General features: G+C 35.0%; 1 protein-coding gene and 1 long non-coding RNA gene across 8 annotated transcripts in view; one reads left to right on the top strand and one right to left on the bottom strand.

The window, feature by feature from the left end:
* Positions 1 to 697: 697 nt before the first annotated feature.
* Positions 698 to 22947, bottom strand: part of SCLT1 (sodium channel and clathrin linker 1) — a 178018-nt gene continuing 155768 nt past the window's right edge. For 3 of the 4 annotated variants that reach the window (XM_049097251.1, XM_025420618.3, XM_049097250.1), the window contains 3 exons: positions 8724 to 8802; positions 5919 to 6014; positions 698 to 1236 (listed from right to left, as the gene is read on the bottom strand). In XM_049097251.1, the coding sequence (XP_048953208.1) occupies positions 1174 to 1236; positions 5919 to 6014; positions 8724 to 8802 (238 nt within the window). In that variant the 3' untranslated portion in view covers positions 698 to 1173. The remainder of the gene's footprint in view (positions 1237 to 5918; positions 6015 to 8723; positions 8803 to 22947) is intronic. The other variant, XR_004807007.2, reaches the window with a different exon arrangement.
* Positions 15549 to 22947, top strand: part of LOC118351501 (uncharacterized) — a 45121-nt gene continuing 37722 nt past the window's right edge. For all 4 annotated transcript variants that reach the window (XR_004807011.2, XR_007403878.1, XR_007403879.1 and 1 more), the window contains exon 1: positions 15549 to 15689. This is a non-coding gene — a long non-coding RNA (uncharacterized LOC118351501). The remainder of the gene's footprint in view (positions 15690 to 22947) is intronic.

Genomic DNA, 22947 nt, shown 5'->3' with positions numbered 1-22947 from the left:
AATTACAAATTTTCTCAAGTGCTATGAATAAAAAATACAGCACACTTTATGAGAAATACAGGGGCCCTAACCTAGTCTGGAGGCTGGAAGGCTCTCTTGAAGCCAGGATGTTTGAGTAGTGGTGATCTGAGGAATGTGAGATGGCAAGGTATGCACAGAGATCCTGTTGGGGAGGAAGGACAAAGTAGTGACGGAAGTGGAAGAAGGCCACCATCAGAGCTTCAGCACAAAAACTGGAGGGGAAGAGGCAGTCAGCCGCATCACATAGCCTCAAGGCAAGCTCTCATACTCCATGGCTTCCATTCTCAGACCCATGTCAAAGACTCCCTTTCTAACTCAGCTTGTTAGCACCAGTCCCAAGCTTCTTATTGCTGGTTTTCCAATAGTTTCCTAACTTGTTAACCAGATGCAAACTTATCTACACTAATTACTTGAAAGCAGGATATACCAAGTTCCAACTAGGAGCAGAGAATACCTAACTCCGTGGATTTGTGAAAATCAACTAGACTGTAATAGTTCAATGCCCATGCATTCTCAGAATTTAAGACTCCACCTGATTAGTACTGCTTTGAGTAATAGAGCAAAACAAAAATAAAACTTTCCAAATTCTTAAAAGTCAATATTTGATAAATAATGGAAATCACATAAATTAAAAATGAATCACTACGATTATACATTAAAATACATGACAGCATCATTTTAGAAAGTGCATAATTTATTACATTTATGAGTTTATAATAAAATGGATACTTGGGAACTTAAAAAAATGGGTTAGGAGTAACAATTAGATGTGAAATTCTTAAATCATGGAACCTGAAATATTAGAATTCTAGCATTGTCTTAAAATCTCTTTCTTATGATTAGTAGTTTGAAAATTATGCTCTTCTAAGGGAAAAAAGGGGGAATTGAAAAATAGACACGTTGATGAAGGCAATGAATTCTTCTCAGCTGGCTTTATTCTCCACTGAAGCTCAATATAGTGTTATATTTTCTTTACATACAGGAAGCTGCCACTGTTCTGTTTTCCAATAACCCTCAAAACAGAATGGAAAACACTTATGCAAAATGACACAAGCCTTAACCATTCTTTCTGCAGGTTTTTACCATTTCAATACACTTCTAGTCCAACAGCTTTCCCAAGTCTAAAGTTCTGTGAGTGAACTATGAATATTTTTAAATATTTTCCAGATTCATCATGGAGGCTGCTTTTCTTCTCTGCACTGTAATCACACTGAGCTGCAATTAAAATAGACAATCAGTAAGTAGTTACTTTTTCTATGGAAAATCTTACACTAATACAAAGTATAACTGATCACAACTTAACAATTATTGAAAATAATCTTACTGAAGGGTGTCCTCTAAGAGGTTATGTCTGTTTTACTCCTGAGACTTTAAAATACCTGTATTACACTAGAGATATGCATGTCGTATACGATTTCCATAGCTCAGAGAGATATACGATATTTAGAATCCAAAACATATTTCAAAGATGGATGAAAAACATCTAGATAAAAACTAGAAAAGTGAGTAAAATACAAACTGTGAGCCAGTGCAACACAAAGTTGTTAATAATAACCAATCACAGTAAGAAAAGTCAAATAGGTAAATAGTCTTTTTTTTTTTTTCGCCAGCACCAGAAAGGTAAATAGTCTTTAAATATCAATTGGAGTTGATATTATATACACAAAGTAAAAAAAATCTAATAGTACAAAATAGTATACGTCATGAAGAAGTCTTCTCATCGCTGTCCTTCATTCTATAGTCCTCTTTCCAGAGACAACTATTTCCATATTCTAAGCATATTTCTAGATGAGAAATTCTACATGAGAATACATATATTTCCTCAACTCTTTTTATTTAAAAAGTGATAAAATACTATACAGACTTCTCATCTTGTTTTTTTCCTTCTAAATGACCTGCTTTACAAATGACTCCAGGTGAGATCTACTTTATTCTCCTTAACAGCAGCAAACTCTTCCTGTATGGATACTCCATAATTTAATTGGCTTCTTATTGATGGGCATTTAGGTAGCTTTTAATCTTTTAAAATTATAGGCAATGCTGCAATTAGTATTTTGACAGGCTTCCTTGCACAGACTTGCCCAGGTGCAAGTATACCACCTGCAGAATAAATTCTTAGAATGACTGGGTCAAAGGTTATGCATATCACAATTTTTGAGAGATGCTGCTAAATTGGGCTCCAAAGAGATTGCACCAACACACATTTACATCAGTGATGTGTGGAAGTGCCAGATAATGTATTGTCAAACTTCATGTTCTGACATGATTGTGAAATGGTGAAAAATGATATGTGATTACGGCTTAAGCATGTATTTCTCTTATGGGTGAGGATGAGCATATTTTTAATTGTTTAAAAGCAATTTATCCTTCTTTTCCTTTTCTGTAAATATTTTTTATTCTTTGTCTATTACACAGTTGCACTTTTTTCTGTTGACTATTAGCCACATTTTTCATATATGTTAAGGCTATTACTTTTGTCACATGTATTGCAGGCATTTTTTTCAGTTTGTCATTGACTTTATGACTTTAAAATGTAGGTATCTGAAATTCTACATGCTCACATTTATTTTTTATTTTTTAAAAATATCTCATTTATTCATGACAGACAGAGAGAGAGAGAGAGAGAGGGAGGGAGGCAGGGACGCAGGCAGAGGGAGAAGCAGGCTCCATGCAGGGAGCCCGACGTGAGACTCCATCCCAGGTCTCCAGGATCATACCCTGGGCTGAAGGCAGCGCTAAATCGCTGAGCCACCCAGGCTGCCCCATATTCACATTTATTAATTTCTTTTTGTAGTTTCTAGGTTTTGTGTTCTTGCACAGAAAGTCTTCACCACACTGATTTTAGTGTCAAAAGAATACAGTATGGCTTTCAGTAGTTTAGACTAATCACTTAGAACATATAACTATTGTCCAAAGATATATGAAGAATGTGCAGAAAAAGTTAATCAGACCAGCACATTAAGAGCACGGAGGACTCAGAACAATGCAGGGTTTGTGCATGATGCTGGGCTGCACTGGTATGTCTGACATGCACATTAGAGGAAATAATAATCTGGTAACTCCACTTCCTTGTTTCATTAAGTATCAGGCCCTTAGCAGGATAGTTTCCAGTTTTTAGAGGAAGATGGGAAAATTAGGAAGAATTCAGAGAAAGCAAAGATAAAGATTTTAAAAAACTGAATATAGATCTAATAAAATTTGTAAATTGGACTCATTTAAGACAGAAAAAAATTAACTCCAGGGAATAATTCCTTTTTGCGGATGGGGAGAATGCTGAATGATTACTTTTCATCTTCAAATAAAAGCAAGATGGAAGGAGAAAGCTTACGGAAAAAAAGATCTAAAGTGATTATTGACACAACATTTAAAAAAAAAGCTCACAAAGAGAATAGTGAAATATTTGTCATTAGAGAGTTTAAATAACAGGAGAAAAACATTAGTGTTGGACTGTTTAAGTTTAATCCTGTCAGGAGGGAGACTAAACTAGATGCCACTTGCATAATCTAATTAAGGTTCTGTAACTGTACTCTTTTTAATATGGAACTCAACGTAGTTGATTTTAAGTAGGATTTTTCTTTATCATAGTCCTTAAAAAAAGTAAACTTGAAGCTTTAAGGATTGTGATGTAGAAATTTAATTTCTTATATAACTATTACTAACCACTTAATGATTATATTAAATGCTTATATGTGTTAATTCCTTTGGTCTTTCAGTAACTCTGTAAGGGAGGTGTTATTATCCAAAATTGAGGACATTGAGGCTTAGAAAGGTTGAAATTGCCCTAAATCACAAGGCTACTTAATGGTACTAGGTTATGTGCCTGACAGCAGAACACAGACTTTAAGATACTGCCCAGTACACTGTGGCTCCTGTTAACTTATAATCTAAATGAATGAATGACATCTTGAAAGATTAACTACTTAATCCATTAACTAATTCATAATTTCATAAGAACTTAAATTTATTTGATAAAGCTATAATTACTTTCAAGAGAGGGGAACAGAAGGGCAAATTCCTGGATTTTTTTTAAGTGCCATGCCTTGTTCATATCACAAGTAGATTTCAAAAAAAATCTATATCACATATATACACTGAATTCAATGAGTATTTAGAGCTGCTGTACTATGTATGAAACACTGTAATATCTATACATAATATTAATTTTGATTGAAACAATATATTAACAACCAAATGTAATTAATAATGTAGTAACATGGTTTCTTTGCCTATCTATCTCTCTCCATCTATCTATCTAAACTGTTTCCAGCCTATCTTTATAATCACTAGATGATCTCATATTGTCCCTAATAGGAGCCAGGGACTATTACTCCCACTTTAGAACAAATGGCCCATTTCCTTTATATGATAAGTACATATGAGTAATTACCTCTTAGTATTTTATTGATTCTCTGCATTCTACTTCCCACTGGACAACTTTTATATGGTATTTCTTTTTTTTTTTAAGATTTTATTTATTTATTCATGAGAGACACAGAGAGAGAGAGGCAGAGACACAGTCAGAGGGAGAAGCAGGCTCCATGCAGGGAGCCCGATGTGGGACTCGATCCCGGGACTCCAGGATCATGCTCTGCGCCAAAGGCAGGCGCTAAACCGCTGAGCCACCCAGGGATCCCCTTTATATGGTATTTTAATTTATATGGTTTTATACAAATGTTCATTAAATGAACTTAACCTGTGTCATTTTTTCTATTTAAAAATTACAGTAAAAACAGTGCAATTTGAAATATTACATTCAAAGCAATATTTTCTACTTCCAAAGCTGTCAATGATACATGCCTAGACAGAACAAAAAAATTTTTTTAAAGATTTTATTATTTATTCATGAGACACACACACACACACACACACACACACACACACACACAGAGAGAGAGAGAGAGAGAGAGAGAGAGAGAGAGAGAGACACACACACACAGGCAGAGGAAGAAGCAGGCTCCATGGCTCCATGCAGGGAGCCCGACATGGGACTCGATCCCGGGTCTCCAGGATCAGGTCCTGGGCTGAAGGTGGTGCTAAACCGCTGAGCCACCCGGGCTGCCCCAGAACAAAATTGTAAAGCAATGCTATCCAAGAGAGCTTCTTGTGATCATAGAGTTCTATTTATGCTGTCTAATATGAGGACCATAGCTACACATGGCTACTGAAGCCAGCCAGTGTGGGGTAGCTGGGTGGCTCATTCAGTTAGGCATCTGACTCTTGGTTTTCGCTCAGGTCATGATCTCAGGCTCGTGGGATAAGCCCCACACTGGGCTCTGTGTTCAGCACAGAGTCACCTTGAGATTTTCTCTCTCTTCCTCTGCCCCTTCCCCAACTTGCACGTGCACTCACTTTCAAATAAATAAATCTTTAAAATAAAAAAGAGGGCAGCCCGGGTGGCTCAGCAGTTTAGTGCCACCTTTGGCCCAGGGCCTGATCCTGGAGACCTGAGATCGAGTCCCATATGTCAGGCTCCCTGCTTCTCCCTCGGCCTGTGTCTCTGCCTCTCTCTCTCTCTCTCTCTCTCTCTGTGTGTCTCTCATGAATAAATAAATCTTTAAAAAATAAAAAAAATAAAAAAGAAATCCAGCAAGTGTAATGAGGATTTCAGATTTTAATTTACTTAATTTTAATAATTTAAATTTAAACTGCTGCTTACAGCTAGTGGCTATCATATTGGACAGCACAGTTCTAGATTTAGGTGTCAATTTAGGAGACCCATGTCTATTTCTGTTTTTAAAGTTTACTTTTTCAACCTGAAATATTAAAGAGACTAATTTTAAATAGTTTAATCAAGTAAAAATAAAACTGCTAGTTCTCTGGGAACTTTTGAGGAACTTTTCTTATCTTTGATCTACTCAGACTACTTACTCTCCAGGGATAATGAGGAAGCTCCCTACCTGCTGAGAAGCTGAAGCTGCTCTCTGTTCTGCCTGACTTAGACGCCTTTGAAGTCTGTTGGCTTTTTCTTGATGCTCTAGAATTAGTTTTTCATTCTGTTTGGAGAAACATAAAACAAACAAATTAGAAATCCATATGCGACACAGAAAGGTTTTTTGGAATAATCAATGAAAAATTGGAGTATCACTTTACCCCTTATAAAATGCAAAGATAATAGATCTCCAAATTTACATTTTTTTCAAATTATGAACTTCGAAGTTCAAAACTGGTTTTACACTTTGACTAAATTGTTTCCCCCCCCCTACATGTTACCAAAGAAAGTGAATTAAATCCAAAATCAAAGTGAATCAGAAGACCAAGATTTTCAATATTTGATATTAACCTTGAAATGCTAGATCACTGCTTCAAAATCACCTGGAATGTGAGAACACAGACTGCTGGACCTCACGACCAGAGCTTCAGTAGGATGGGATGAATTTTGAGAATCTGCACTCCTACTGAGTTCTTAGGTGTTGATGTTGTTTGCTAGTGATTCAGAACTACTAACTGAGAGCAAGCTTCTAGAGAAATTGTGATGCTGCCGTTATTAAGGTGGAAGAACAGAAAATATTCATTATAAAATTTGTGATTTAAGAGAGAGATTTGTCTTAAATGATTTGTATGTTAAAAGTGTTACTTAAAAGGGGGAAGAACTCTGTTTCTACTTGCTCCTCAATACATTTGTATACTCTAGAGGATATTAGGATCATCAACAGTTACTAGGCATTAATATGGATTAAATTATGTCCCTAAAAAAGGATGTTGAAGTTTGAACCCCTAGTACTTATGAATGTGACTTTATTTGGAAATAGGGTCTTTGCTGATAATTAAGGTAAGATGAGGTTTTTAGGGTGGATCCTAATCCATATGCCTAGTCTCTTCATAAAAAGCGGAAATTTGGACACAGAGACTGACATGTTCAAAGGGAAGATCACATAAGACACAGGGAAAATGCCATCTCAAACCAAGGGACACAGAGGACACCAGAGGCTACGAGAGAGGCATGGAAGAGATTCTTCCTCATAGCCCTCAGAGGGAACCAATCCTTCTGACTTCTTGATGTTGGACTTCTGGCCTCCAGAATTGAGTGACGGTAAATTTCTGTTGTTTAAACCACCAAATTTATCACACTTTGTTAGAACAGCTTCAGGGAACTACCCAGACATCACGAATATAAATTTGTCACAACATGCTGTCATACAGACAAGTTCAAGGAAACTATCAATTAAAAAAATGTACTAGTCGTCTCCATACTTACTAGCCTGAAAAAAAAAAGTTTTTGTTCAACTAAAATTATTATGTGGTTTTCTGACACTTGTCTGAATTGAGAGAATAACACCAAGTCTAATCAGGAACAGTAAGAAAAACACACCTTCTATGAAGAATTAGTTCCCAGGTCCTAACATATAAGTGATAACAGTGAACGTCATGCCTAGTAATATAAAATACTGACAAAACAATAATCTGCTAAAATGAGCTTATATATTTCTTATTGTGCCCAAAAGCAAAATTAAATTTTATGAAGAGAACTATATTGGCTGTTTCAATTTACTAAGATATTTAAATATGTAGTCTTAAATTTAAAAGGCACATCATTAGCATTAGAGAAAACTTGGGGGGGAAATTTCATCATCCATAATAATCATTTTCATAGGTACCATCAGACCACATACAATATGCATTTTTCTATGCTGCTACCATAATGGTTAAGGAACAGTCCAGGTTAGATAAATCATAATATATGCAACTGTTCTTTTTCAACTGATCATTTTGGTTGCTTTTAATCTTCCATTATTCTGAATATCTGTGATTTTTTTCATATTTTACATTATTTCCTTAAGTACAGATTCCTAGAAGTTTTAAAAACTACAATGAGGGACGCCTGGGTGACTCAGCGGTTTCGCGCCTTGCCTTTGGCCCAGGGCGTGATCCTGGAGTCCCGGGATCGAGTCCCACATCGGGCTCCCTGCATGGAGCCTGCTTCTCCCTCTGCCTGTGTCTCTGCCTCTCTCTGTCTTTTGTGAAAAAATAAAATCTTAAAAAAAAAAAAAACAAAAAACGACAACAAGTATTTTACTGGCTATTGTTTGTTTTCTAAATGGCTCATATCAATTTATAATGCTTTGAAACTTGAGAGTAATGATTTCACTACAGTTTCTACAGATGGCCACAAAAACATAGCAGACCATATAGCCTATTGATGAAATTCCAACTAATAAATTCGAAGTTAGAACATGAAATGAAGAACTAGAGTTCTAGAAAGCTCTAGTCATAATCTATAAATTGTTTACTTTTTTAAAAATTCAAAGAGAAAATGATGAGCTCTTGTTGAATTTAGTTCTAAAGCATTAATCTGAAGGAATATTTTAATATATTCCAGTAGTGAAAGTAATTTCTACACATCTTATGTATTGAATTAAAACAAAATAAGAGGACCAGGCTAAAAAATATAGACTTAGACATGCTTAGAAATGAAGGGGATCTTAACAGATTTTCTGCAACACAGCACAAGTTATACTGGTGAAACTGAAATAAGAGCTCTACCTTTTGTCATTTACATATGATGAATCACTGACTTTCAAAGCTTTTATTCACATTATAAAATGTGGACTTTTAGGTTATGGATGATTTCTCTACAAGGAGTACTCACCTCTGTATGGTCATTTCCAAGTAGAGAATTAATTTGGAGTTGGCTCAGGTAAAATTCTATAACATGTGTATCAAGCTGCAGCAGAAAGTACTCCCCGGGAGAGTCATTATCTTACCTCAACTACCTTTTCATTTGCCATTTCCAGCTGAGAAAGCAGCTCTTGGGTATGAAGTTTCTGTCGACTCAGCTCACTCCTATTAATCAAGAGACAGTGCCCCCCCACCCCCAAGCCATTAATATCATTGTTCAAAAATCTAACAAAATAGAATCTTTTTGAGATATATGTTCATGTTTTGAACAAAAATACCTTTCTATGTGCAAAATAAAGTCTCTTTTTAATAGGCCATATTTTAAAGGACTCATTTCTTTCTTTAAAAAGTGCACATGTATTCTGGAGATTGGCTGTACAACAATGTGAATACACTGGACACCGCTGAACTGTATCCTTAAAAATGATTAAGATGGTAAGTTTCATGTGTATTTTATCACAACTATAAAAATGTTAAAATGTTGAATTTTATGTTTATTTTACCACACGAAAAAAGCAAAATAAACCCACACACATATATTCTAAAAGCACTCGAATATTTGTTTTCAATATTATTATCTTGAGGAATTATTTGCCATTAAAATGAACATAGATTCATATTAAATCGATAAAGTATTTGTTATTATAAAATTACATAAGCTATTGAGATTCTTAGCTGTAGTATGCATTTTTAAGATTCATATACAGTGCTTCTTAGAGGAGCTCAATTCTTGGAAATTTAAGGTAATATTAAATTTCCACTCCAACATTTCAGTGTAGTATATACAGAATTGGTATTTGTGTTTTGGTTGTATATACATTATATCTTATATATTCATATCCTTTATGCTTTAATAGCTCGATTTATCTTTTTTTTTTTTTTTTTAAAGCTCGATTTATCTTAAGCATAGAGCTGGCTGTCTTTTTTTTTTTTTAATTCCCCCCAACATATAAGCATTATCTTGCTTTTGGCCAAACATAATTTCAAGTGTCCCAGGTTAGATGCAGATAGTCTTAAAACTAATTTTTAAAAAGATCAGATTTCTGAGTATTAAAATACTCAGTTAATTCAGGGTTGTTTTTTTATCTTCTGACCTTCTGCTTCTTAAATAAATCAACAGGTTAACACTTCTAAAATAACTTCAGCTTTGAATTTTTTCCAAATGAACTGCACAGCCTAAAAACATGGTAAGCCTCTTAAGTGTTCTATAGGTGTATGAACAGCAATTCATTACAAATACACAGGAGACAACAAAAAATAATGTCATCCACAAATCAATTCCACAAATATTTACTGAACACTGTGTGCCAAGTACAAGGTATATGGTGGTTAAAAGATAATTGTTGCCATAACAGAACAAAGAGGGAAATGGCTTCATCCATAAATGACATGGACTATGAGGAGACTTAGTATCTATCATTGATTCCATGACAGACAAACCCCAATTTTTTTTTTTATCTTTGCTTTCCTTTGCTGGTAATAATAATGTAGAATAAATTACTGTACTTACTTTCAATTTATGTAACTTAAAATTACTGCTGCTCCTCAACATAACTAAATGTAGAAAGGCAAAAGAACTGAAGTGACCAGTCTTTTAGGCCAAATGTAATTACAGGGAAATTTATGCATATTAGTGCTGATGCAAAATAACCTTTGAGTACTACTGAGATTAAGATAATATAATGAACCCATTTATAAAGTTAGCCAACATTTAGTTTATATAAAACTTCTTCAGAAAACACCTACTGCATAGTTTGATACCTAAATAATCCATGATATTTTATATGATATAATAATTTCTGACAAGTGCTATTAGATAGTAATAATTTCCCACAAAATTTAAGATCACAAAGATTCAAATTGTAAACTTTAACTTATTTTTAATCTGTGTAAATATGCTCTTCTGTATCAAGCTCTGTAACCCCCACTGTATCGTATGCAAGTTAGTCATCATTGTGTCCTTATGATCTGGTACTGACAGAGCTTGGCAAGTAACAGTGATGATGATGATGATGGTGATAACACTTTCATAGTGCTTACTGTGTGCCAGGCACTTCTAGGTGTTTTATTTAGATTAAATTATTCATGTTTTTATGATAACCCTATGAGATCCTCAGTTTTACATATGAGAAAATTTAAAAACAGAGAAATTTAAAAATAAAGTTAGGTCATGTAGCTAGTCCAGTTGTAGAGTCAGGATTAAAAAACTGGGCCCTTTTGTTCCAAGCTCTGTGCTCTTAACCACTCCCCTACATTGCAACATGGCAGGCAATTGCTAAATGTTAGTTGAATGAATAAGTGAAGAGTATATGTGTGTAAGTTTGTGCATTAAGCATTCTAGGAATATAAAGATTTACACATTCACTTAAAGACTAACAAGTTATATCTTTATTTCTGACTTCTTCCTTAAAGGTTCAGCCTTTTATTCCAATCTAACATGCCTAATAACAAAATTTTGCATTTCCTTGAAAACCTACTTCTTCTCTTGCTACCCAATTTTATATCAATGACATCTCTGCCCTCATTGCCTAGGTTAAACACCTGAACTGTATTTCTCACATTCTCTTAAATGCTACTTGTAAGTTTGCTCCTAAACAGACTCTTTGCAATGTCTCTTGCATCTCTTCTTCATTTCTATATAGTGTTAACATCACGACTCAAGTTCTTTTTTTTTTTCCTTAAAGATTTTACTTACTTATTTCTTTATTCATGAGAGACAGAGAGAGAGGCAGAGACACAGGCAGAGGGAGAAGCAGGCTCCCTCTGGGGAGCCAGATGCAGAATCTGATCCCAGAACCCCGGATCATGTCCTGAGCCAAAGACAGACACTCAACTGCTGATCCACCCAGGCGTCCCTTAAAGATTTTATTTATTCATTTATTTGAGAGAGAGAAAGTGGGCATGCGACAGTGGGGGGAGAGGAAGAGGAAGAGGGAGAGGGAGAGAGAATCTGAAGTGCGGCTCCATCTCATGGCTGCTAGATCATGACCTGAAACCAAGAGTTGGACACTTAACCAACTGACCCACCCAAGTGCCCTCATCACAACTCAAGTTTTTATAACTTAGTTTTTAGATTTATTTCAAATGCCAACTGCTCAGATTTCTCAATATCAAATGAAAAAATTATGTAAAGTGCATCACAATGCATATAGAAGCACTAAATTAATACAGCATACTATCTCCTACATCATTAATGTATTTCTAAGTCACTGTAATAATTTGCTTCCTTAAGCAGTAACTTCCAGTGGTTTTCTGCTATTGGACAAAATAATCCAAATTCTCCAGACTGTTATTCAAAATCCTCCAAAATTTTGTATAATATCTCCTTCCAACCTTATCTCCAATAGAAGCTTTCCACTTCAGTTAGGTTCTCACTATCTCACATATAAACCATATATATAATATGTTTAGGCTCATGTTTATGTCATTTTCTGTATCTTCTTTTTTTAGATTGTTCTTTAAAATCCTGCCCCACTTTTTAAGATTCTACCTTTGCCCCCTTCTCTCTCTCTCTCTCTCTTTTTTTAAAGATTTTATTTATTTCAGAGAGAGAGTATGTACACACACACAAGCAGGGGAAGGGGCAGAGGGAGAGGGAGAGAGAACCTTAAACAGACTCCATGCCCAGTGTGGAGCCTGATGGGTGCTCGACTTCACAACCGTGAGATCATGACCTGAGCTGAAATCAAGTCGAATGCTCAACCGATGGAGCTACTCAGGTACTCTCTCTTCATTCTATACCTCCTTACCTCCCAGTTCATTTTAATCCAGTCAGTTCTCTTCTTAAATCAAACCTCTTTTTTTTTTTTAATTTTTTTTTTTTTTTTTTTTTTTTTTTATTTATTTATGATAGGCACACAGTGAGAGAGAGAGAGGCAGAGACACAGGCAGAGGGAGAAGCAGGCTCCATGCACCAGGAGCCCGATGTGGGATTCGATCCTGGGTCTCCAGGATCGCGCCCTGGGCCAAAGGCAGGCGCCAAACCGCTGCGCCACCCAGGGATCCCTAAATCAAACCTCTTATAGTTATTTTATGTTCCAAGGCATTTAAGCAATTCTGTTATAATGCTAATTACTCATTTATATGTGTGTGTAAGCATACATAGCATATATGCACACACACACATACTCTTCCCCAAGTATAATGGAACTTAAAAATGGGATTGTTTTTAATTTCATAGTATTTACCACAGTGCTTTACATACAGGGTGTCAATAAACATTTGTTGATTTATGGCTACACTTCTACAGAAAACCTGGCAGTTAGAAAATTTTATTTCTTATTTGTCCAATGAACATTTATTGAGGGATCTACCACAAAACATTTTAGATAAAGGTTATTTTTGTTTATTTAGATTTATTTATGTTTTAGTTTTTTCTACAAAGGATCTGAAGTGGCTAAGAAAGGGTTATTTTTCAGTTAAGCATTTCCTTCACTCTCACTTCTGAATGAAATTTTAGGAGGTATTAAAGGATGGAGAGAAAAGTGATTTTGCCAACTCTATCCCCTGAGACCTTCCTAGAGCTTGCCTGTCAGTGCTCTGCAACTCCTTATTTCTTTGTCAGGATGTTTCACTGCAGGAATAAAGGAAAGATGCAGGAGGATGCTCCAACTCTCTAGTACCTGTGAGAAATTTTCTCTTCATTACAGAACATAATGGTGAGTTCCATATATGAATCCCTAATCATTAGTGATTTAGGATAAACGTAAAACTTTTCAGAGAGTTTCACAGTGGTATTACACTTGAAACAATTGCCAAGTAAAGCTATATAATCTCTTCACTGGAAATCTTTAAAAACAGAAACATTCTTACCTACCAGGGATGACTTAAGTGTAGCTTGCCAGAAGGTATAGAGATAGATGACATTTTGTTTCTGTATGACTTTATGGCACTTAAAGAATATTTTATTCTAATTAAAGAATTTAAATGAAGCTATACTCAATTTCCCTATATAATTTAGAGCATATTATACAATATATTATATGGTTTAAGGTAAAATTATTATCTTCTACCTATTTTAATACAAGTGTATAAGAATGTGGAATTCCTTATATTGCTGGGAAATGCTTAGCCCATCAGTGTCCTAAACATTTTTAGTTCAGTTATATAGCTCATGTGTATGTGACATAAAATCCTAACCATGCCTACAAAATGTAATTTAAAAATAGTTGTAAAATATAATTGATTTACTGCCCTTCAGTATAAGCAAAATTTTACAGCATTATTTAGCCAAAAATAATATATATGCTGTCTCTGTTAAGAAAACATTAAATGCTTTAGCAAGCAAAATATTACAATCAACACTGATAGGTCATTTAATTCATCAATCTGAGATGAAAGTAAGTCTAGAGTAAGCACCTAAGGCAAGGGTTCCTCATCTGTGATCCACAGATAGGCTTTAGGTATACTCCTAAACACTCTGAAATTATCTGCAAGATCTTGTGTATTTGTCTGTTCTGGGAAGACGTCTATAGTTTTCCTGAAATTTTTAAGAGGTCTGAGGCCTAAGGGAGGATAAGGATTTTGTCTGGACTTTTCATTTGGAATATACAAAGTTTTCTTTTCTTTTTTTTTTTTATTTTTTTTTATTTTTTATTTTATTTTATTTTTTTATTTTTTTTTTAATACCTTTATGTTTTAAAGTATGAGTGTTTCAGTGTTGAATGTCTTTCTTACACAAACCACATCCATAATGTATCATCTATAATTATTTCTACTTTTGGCTCCATTAATGTGGTTCAAGCATTTAGAGGCACTTGGCAAGAAATCCAAACACAGAGTTTTCTAGATTTTTACAGTATTCCCTCTATTCCTTCAGAGTAGTTTGTCTAAACATACTGTAACAGCAAATTCTCTGAAGTATCCAATTCAGTTTTAAAAGAAGTAACTTTCTCTTTCTGTACTTACATATCACTGGTATATTTATTTATGTATTTCCAAAACAAATACAATAGGCATAACCTAGTTTGGGATCAAACATAATGACACTTGTAAAGCAAGGGACAGACGACAGACAACATTAGAATGACGTTGAATAAGGTAAGGGCATGTAGAATGCTTTGGACATTGGTTGCACAGAAATTTAGTTCACTGATTAATGTTGTTATATGATTAGGTGGACCTCAGCCAAGAGAGTTTTCTACTGTACCTTAACTTTACTATTGTACTTTATTTTTATTACTTCAAGCTTGAAAAGTAGTCATTATCCTCATCTTCTAAGTAAGGGAATTAAAGACTCAGAGAAGTTATTTAATGTTCCTAAGGTCATGCAGTGATTAAATGAAAAAATGGGGTTCATACCCAGTCTTTAATCAAAATGCTCTCTCAAATCACACTGCCTCATAATTACAAGAGATATTAGTAAAGCATATCTGTGGCATCATTTAATATCAAGACCTAAAAGGCAAAATGAAGATTCTCTAAAAAAAGAAATTTAAGCCTAAGTACGTGACAAAATGGTCAGTAATTGCAAAGATTGTGATCTTAACTTTTTGTATGGCTTCAAAAGACCTGACTACTAAAAAAAGGAAATTCATCCTAAGGTTTCAAATCTCATTCAGTTAACTAAAAATACCACAGGTTGAAGCAGACAGGCCAGCTTTAGATATATTAGAGCACTCTTGGTCATAGTCCCAGATTTTTTTCCTTCCCTATCGGCACATTTCCCCTAAGTGATCTCATCTATTCCATGACTGTAAAGGAACACTAATGAGCACCTCAAATGTAACGTGTCCAAAATGTAAACTGCCTCTTATCTAGACCACCCCAAGTTTCCGCCTTCCCAGGACAAGGCCTCACCATCTACCCAGATGTTCAAGTCTAAGCTCAGGCATCATCTTTGACTCCTCCCTTGTCCTCATTCCCTATACTGAACATCATTTTTTTCTTACCTCTCTAATATATTTCATAAATGCCCACTTCTCTCCATTTCTATGGACATCATTCTGTTCTAAGCTGCTGTCATCTATTGATTGGAATACTGCAAAAATCTAAGATCTGGTCTCCCTGACTCCAGTTTTGCCCTTTCTCTAAGTCCATTTTCTACACAAGAGGTAAAGTGATCTTTTAAAGACCTAAGGGTGTTTAAAATTCTTCAATGATTTCCCACTATTTTACTTTAGTCTTTAACCTAAAATAGTCTTAAATATTTTAAAGTAAAAATATTTTACCTAAAATATCCTATAAGATTCTCATGATCTGATCCATGTCTAGTTCCTCAATCTTATACCTTCATTCTCTTTTACATGGGTTTATTCCTTCTTTTTTTTTTTTAAAGATTTTATTTATTTACTCATGAAAGACACAGAGAGAGAGAGAGGCAGAGACACAGGCAGAGGGAGAAGCAGGCTCCATGCAGGGAGCCCGACGTGGGACTCGATCCCAGGTCTCCAGGATCACACTCTGGACTGAAGGCAGCTCCAAACCGCTGAGCCACCTGGGCTGCCGGTTTATTCCTTCTTAATACCAGAGCTTTGTATTTGCTATTCACCTATCTGTCCGGAATATTTTCCTGGCTTTTTCGTACAGTGGATTTATTTCTATCATTCAGGCCTCAGTTCAAATGCCAGCTTTTCTCACCACTTTTTAAAAAATTGTGTAGTTCTTTCAGCTCCCACTCCATCCCAGTTACTGTCTATTGTATCAATTCATTCGTTTTCTTCATACCATTTAAAACATCTAAGATTATCTTATCTGTTGGTTTGCTTTTTTTTGCTCGTTGTCTCTCTGCATCAGATTGAAAGCTCTGAAGGAGGAGCAGCTATATTCACAAGGCTTAAAAAGGTGCCTGGAACACACAGGGTGGTTTTTAGCCTAGGCAATTTTAGGAAACTCCACAGAATCAGTTAATTAGTACATTTCATAATAACATTTCTAATATGCTATATTTTGCCTTTTCCAAGTTTTCACTACATTTTTGCTCTCAGAAGAAAATAAATTAGATAATTCAGTGATTATGTTTTCAGAGTAGCTACCACACATTCTCAAAGTGGTATCAAAATTTGGGAGATTCCTACTAGGAAAATGAATGTGAGATAGAGCTTTATGTATAAAAGTCATTCATGGGTAGCTTATTTTAAGAAGTTATTTGAAGAATAAACTCAAAGTTACAAAGTAATATGTGAGTTTTCTTCACAACACCTAATTTTAAGTGCTGATCTTAGGAAAAGAATGAGGGACTATAAAGTTCCTCATTCAACAAATACTGAAATGAATGCCTGTCATTCCACATATTATGCTAGGTGCTAGGGAGACAAGGAGGACTAAGACCCAGTTATTGCCATAGTGAAGTTATAAAGTACTAGATACTGAGAAGCTGAAATCAAGAGTTAGATGCTTAACTAAGTCACCCAGGCGCCCCAGCACTGAGTTTTTTTTAAGAAGACAAGTGACAGGGATCCCTGGGTGGCGCAGCGGTTTGGCTCCTGCCTTTGGCCCAGGGCGCGATCCTGGAGACCCAGGATCGAATCCCACGTTGGGCTCCCGGTGCATGGAGCCTGCTTCTCCCTCTGCCTATGTCTCTGCCTCTCTCTCTCTCTCTCTGTGTGACTATCATAGATAAATAAAAATTAAAAAAAAAAAAAAAAAGAAGACAAGTGACATGGTTAGATCTGAGTATCAGAAAATCTTGCTGATTACAGCAAGAAAAAGTAGTAAGGAAATATGACTGTGGTAAACTAGAGGGTTATAGCAGTAATCCAGATGACCAATATTGATAGCCTGAACTACTGGAGGGAAATGGCTAGATTCAAGAAATATTTAGGAGATAGAATTAGTAATAATTGATTTAGGGATATGAGGAGAAGTTCAGGATAACATCAAGCAAATCAAGGTTTGCTTGAGCAACTGGATAGATATTACCACTCATGGAATGGGAAATACAGGATGGAATAAAAACTTGGGTTATGTGTGAAATAATGGGTTTAGTTTTTAATATACTGATTTTGAGGTAACTATGGACATGCTCAGGAGAGAGTTGGAAATATAGATTATTTCAAAAAATGTCAGCACTAGATGCTGTTTTATAGTAATACTTAACTCTTTTCTGTTTGTCTCTGTCATAGAAATGGATATCATACCTAACCCGTACTGAAAGGAAGAGTTTGCACTCGAAATGTGCTTTAGTTCTTAGCTCACTGGCATACGTAACTGAAAAGTATGGTTATGAAGAGCAAAGTTTTCCCTACAATGCATGAGTTTCTTTGAAAATACCACAAATACTTTAAATAAAAAAAGAGAAGTTCCTTAAGGAATGGGAGCCTGAAAATTGGGCCAATATCTTAGGCATTATCATCTAACTATAATTGCTCAGATCATTCTGTTATTATTGAGGCAAGGTTTAAGATAAGAATAAGCCATGTATATTTTGGTTGATACAACATAGGGGAAATCCTCAATGCTTGAAATCCTTTAGTGATGACTAAAGATTAAATCACATAAGACTCTATTTTGTATTATATGAGAGAATTAAAAACAAAGGTATACTATTCGTTTCAGGAAAATGATGGATCTGCCAGCTGCAGCAAGTGCTTTCTTTGAAACTCTCTTATGACAAATTAACATAGCATGTGCCAGATGTTTTTTTCCTGTTGAATTATACTGTAATATGCTTCAGTTACTTTTAGTAATTATGCATTTTGTAATCTGCCAGTACCTGCAGCTGCCTCTCATTCCATTAAAAAAAAAAAAAAAACAACAGCTATGGCAGCCAAACATTACAGATATATAGCCAAGAATAATGTTTTAGAGACTGAAGAAAATTCCTTAGGCTCAAATGCTGTGTATTCATATAAATTCATATATCAATAAAATTGTACTGGATGTACAATATGTAATATATTCACCAGAAAAATATACCTATTTTTCATCAGAAAAATATTACATATTGTACATCCATTCATTCACGATTTTATTAGTCAACTATATGCCAGGTAAGACATTCGCTCATTGTCTTATAGAAGAAATAGATAAAAGTAGAAGTTATGCTACAATTCAGTAAGTGTTATAAAGAAGAATTTTTTTTTTAAAGAATGTCATGTGAGTGTAGAAAAAGGAAAGACTTGATTTGTAAGAGAATTAAAAATATCTTACAGAAAAAATCATATTTGAGTTGAGTCTGGAAAGAAGAACATTTTTTTCAGGTGGGAAGCTGGGAAAGGACATCCTAACAAAGAAATAACATGTACAGACTACCTCTAGAATCATCCCTGATTCTTACCTTTTCCTTCATATTTCATATTCAATCCATCAGCACCTTCTATTAAATCTAAAAAAATACTCCCAACAAATTCACCTTTTTCTTTCTTCTTAGTCTAAGCCACCATTATCTCTTAATAAGAATCCTGCAGTAGCCTTTTAAATTTTTCCCCAGCTATATTACTCACTTTCATTTTCCACATAATAGCCACAGTGATCTTTAAGAAAAAAAATCAGATCAGGTAACTTTTTTCAAAACTGACCACTGTCCTTCATTCACACTTAAAACCCTTCAACGTGGCTAATAAAAACCTAGAAGATCAGGTTCTTGTCTGCAGCAGAGACAGGTCTTACCAAACACTGTTTGTTCCATATATATTTCCTAGATTCTTATGTAGTTAGATTGATTCCATATGACTAGTATGACCAATGAAGGTGAAAGGAAATGATGTGCTCACTTCAGAGCTGAGTTGGTTAAGAGCCAGCGTTCTTCTGTCCCTCTCTTTCCCTGTCTCAGTGATTTTGGGAAACCACATGTTTAAGATGGTGGAATTTTTATTAGCAGAGCCTTCCTGCAAAACCACCTGACAGGAGTAACGTGAGTAAGAAATAAATCTTTGCTATGTTAAAGTTTGTGAGACTGCAGAGTTTGTTTACTGTGGTGGCTGGTAATATGTAATATAATACATTTCCTAAATCTGCCACTATTGACTTTATTTTGCATACCATTTCTTTTACTTCAAACATACCAAACGTATTCCTGCCTTGGGGTCTTTGCACTAACTGTTCTCTCTGCTTGGAATGCTTTCTCCTGATGTTTAAATGACAGGATCTTTTTTGTCTTTAGGTCTTAAGATCTATTTTCTCACAGGATCTTGTCTAGTGTTCTCCCCCATTCATCATCACAGGGACTTATTTAATTTTCTATATAGTACTTATTATCTGATTTAAACACACACACACACACACACACACACACACACACACACACACTCTCTCTCTCTCTCTCTCTCTCAATAATTCTACTTTCCCAACAATAATCTACTATCTTCAAACAAAACAAAACAAAACAAAAAACAAGACAGGGACCTTGGGCTTTGCTGTATCGTCAGTACTTAAAGAATGATGCCATTCAATAAATATGTGATGAGTGAGTGGAGTGCAGACTAGGAGCTGTAAAAGGGCTGGCTGAGCACGTTTAGTTTATTGAAGTGGGAGTTCAGTGTGGCTGGAACACAAGAACATGAAGGACAGAGGTAGACAGGCAGATCGCTGATAAGGTGGAGAAAAGACTATAAAAAAACCCTATAGGTAACAATAAAACAAAAGTCTTTAGGTAGGCAGGGCCAGAATCATAATTGCTTTTCAGGAAGATAATTCTGACAACAGTATGAAAAGTGGACTAGAGCAGAACTGATGGCAGAGAAACCAGAGTGAAGGAGGCTGCTTTAACAGATGCGAAGAACCTGACAGGTGGCAAGGACACATATGTTACCACATGTTTACATAGATGCAAGTATTTTTTAAGGACTGATTCCTGTACCTGGAATTTCAAAGGATATGCCCAGTTTAAATCTGTCCGATACTGGCACATTACCTTATAAAAAGGATTTGCTAGTTTACACTCCCACCAATATTGTATACCTACTCTCATTTCTTCAGGTATTTGCAGACACTACATAATAACCATTTTTTTTACATTTTTTATCAATTTCTGGATAAAATTACTGTTTAAATTTGCATTTCTTCAGTGAATAGTGTGTGTGAACCTGATCTGCTAAGTTTAAGGAGCTCTGTATTTCTGCTTTGGTGCGCTGCCCTGTGTTATGCCTTGTGTTATCTTTCTATTAGGTTGTTCATCTTTTTCTTAATTATGGAATTCTTCATGAATTCTGCATATTGGGCAGCCCCGGTGGTGCAGCGGTTTAGCGCCGCTTGCAGCCCGGGGTGTGATCCTGGAGACCCGGGATCAAGTCCCACGTCGGGCTCCCTGCTTCTCCCTCTGCCTGTGTCTCTGCCTCTCATTCTCTCTCTGTGTATCTATGAATAAATAAATTAAAAAAATCCCTGTATTAAAAAAAAAAGAATTCTGCATATTAATCCTTTACTTTTTTGTCAATTGTCTTTTATCTTTGTTTAGTACCTTTCTTCATATAGAATTTTAATTTTTATGGTTAAATCAATTAATATTTTTCTTTTTTGCATTCTGGATTTTTTTGACTAGAGATTTTTTCCATTCCAAGATAATAAAAATAATCTTATTTCTTCTAATACCTTCTTCATTTAGCTTGTTAATCTACCTGGAATTTACCTTATTTACAGAACACAGAATATTCTAAGTGATCTAAAATTTTTCCAACATCATTTTTTCACCGATTCAAAATGGCATATTGTCATGAACAAAATTTCTAATTTTACATGGTTTATGTTTTACTATATTCTGTCCAAATTATCTATTTCCATGTCAACACTACCATACAGCTTTCCATATTTTGATATTTGGCAGGGTAACTCTCATCTCACTGTTTTCCTTTAGACGTTTTTGATTTAGGGGGTCCCTGGGTGGCTCAGTGGTTTAGCACTACCTTCGGCGCAGTGTGTGATCCTGGAGTCCCGGGATCAGGTTCCACATCAGGCTCCCTGCATGTAGCCTGCTTCTCCCTCTGCCTGTGTCTCTGCGTCTCTCTCTTTCTCTCTCTGTGTCTCTCATGAATAAATAAAATCTTTAGAAAAAAGTTTTTGATTTAATCTATAAAACTAACAAGGCCTCATTCAATTAAAATTACTATAGATACAGCATAGTTACAAATGTTATATATTAATAATAACTATTAAAATTATTTCCTCTTGGAAGCTCAAAATTCTATATTACATATATTTCAAGATAAAAGAGAAACTAAGAGAGAATAATTATAGATGAATTAATAAAATCTTACAAATTAATGCAAACTTCAAACTGAAAGAAGAGAGGAGCTTATATTTTTAAAAAGCTTTTATACTAGCTTTTTGAGACTAAGATGAAAAACTTCCTTCTATGGGAAAATTATTTAATTATTTTATGTTACATTTAATTATGGTTATACTTACTCATGGTAAGATCTTAAGAAATCATAGGTACCTGGTAATTATATTTAATTGTCAGTCATCAGAAGGAACAAAGGTTTCCAAGGGCAGCACAATCAGTCCAGAGGACTCTAGCATCCTAAAGGTTTTGTGGCTATGTTGCTATTTGGTTTTGCCTCTAATATTTTTCTAACTGTAATAAGTAGATGGACACATAATAAGCAAGAAAACAGCCAACTCATAAGAATTTAATTGTTATAAAGTAGCGAGGATAGAGGCAAACAGCCAAGTATTTTCAAGATTTGTTGAGTATAGACTAGCACTAAGTTTTTAAAAGGCACATTTTTAGGGAGAAAGCTTTGATGCTCCATATGGCACAATAAGGCACACTGGGAAGCAGGATGCTGGGACCTACTCTGAAAGAGCTCGTTTTTGATAGCTAGTAATAAACACGTTTTGTGTGAATGGCGGAATGTATAAATTCTTGGCATATGCAGAGAAACTTTTTTTTTTTTTTTATACAGAGAAACTCTTATAGGGAGAGTGAGATGCATCAAATGAGCCATTTGCTTAAGTACTGCTCTGTAGTTTATTTTGTAATTTACTATTAATGAAAGACCTAATAGGCTAAGGCCTGGATTTTACCATTGAATCATTCTGAAAACAATACCATTTCTAAGGGTAGCAAATGAATCCTTCCCCAAAGATACAGAAATATCATCTAGGAGTTAGCCTTGTGCACTATTGGTACAACATAGCATACCTCAAATTGCTGATGCCCGATATGGATGCTACTGTAAATATGTCCAGATCATCACATTTGTAACATATGTTTTTACTAGAATAAGCATAAATTTTAATTTTCTACTTCAAAAATTATAAGCTTATTGTAGTATCCATATAATTCTCTATTTTGACCAAGAGGTGAGATATGTCAGTGAAAATATTTTAGTAGCTACATTTCTATTGCAGAAAGATTTTTTTACTTGATTTCATATATATATTCCTCAGTGTTATTTATATCTCCAAAGAGAAGAGATACAACTTATATAT

Source organism: Canis lupus, chromosome 19 (genome assembly GCF_003254725.2).
Source record: "Canis lupus dingo isolate Sandy chromosome 19, ASM325472v2, whole genome shotgun sequence".
In the NCBI taxonomy this organism is placed as follows: domain Eukaryota; kingdom Metazoa; phylum Chordata; class Mammalia; order Carnivora; family Canidae; genus Canis; species Canis lupus.
This window is presented reverse-complemented; position numbering and strand designations above follow the sequence as displayed.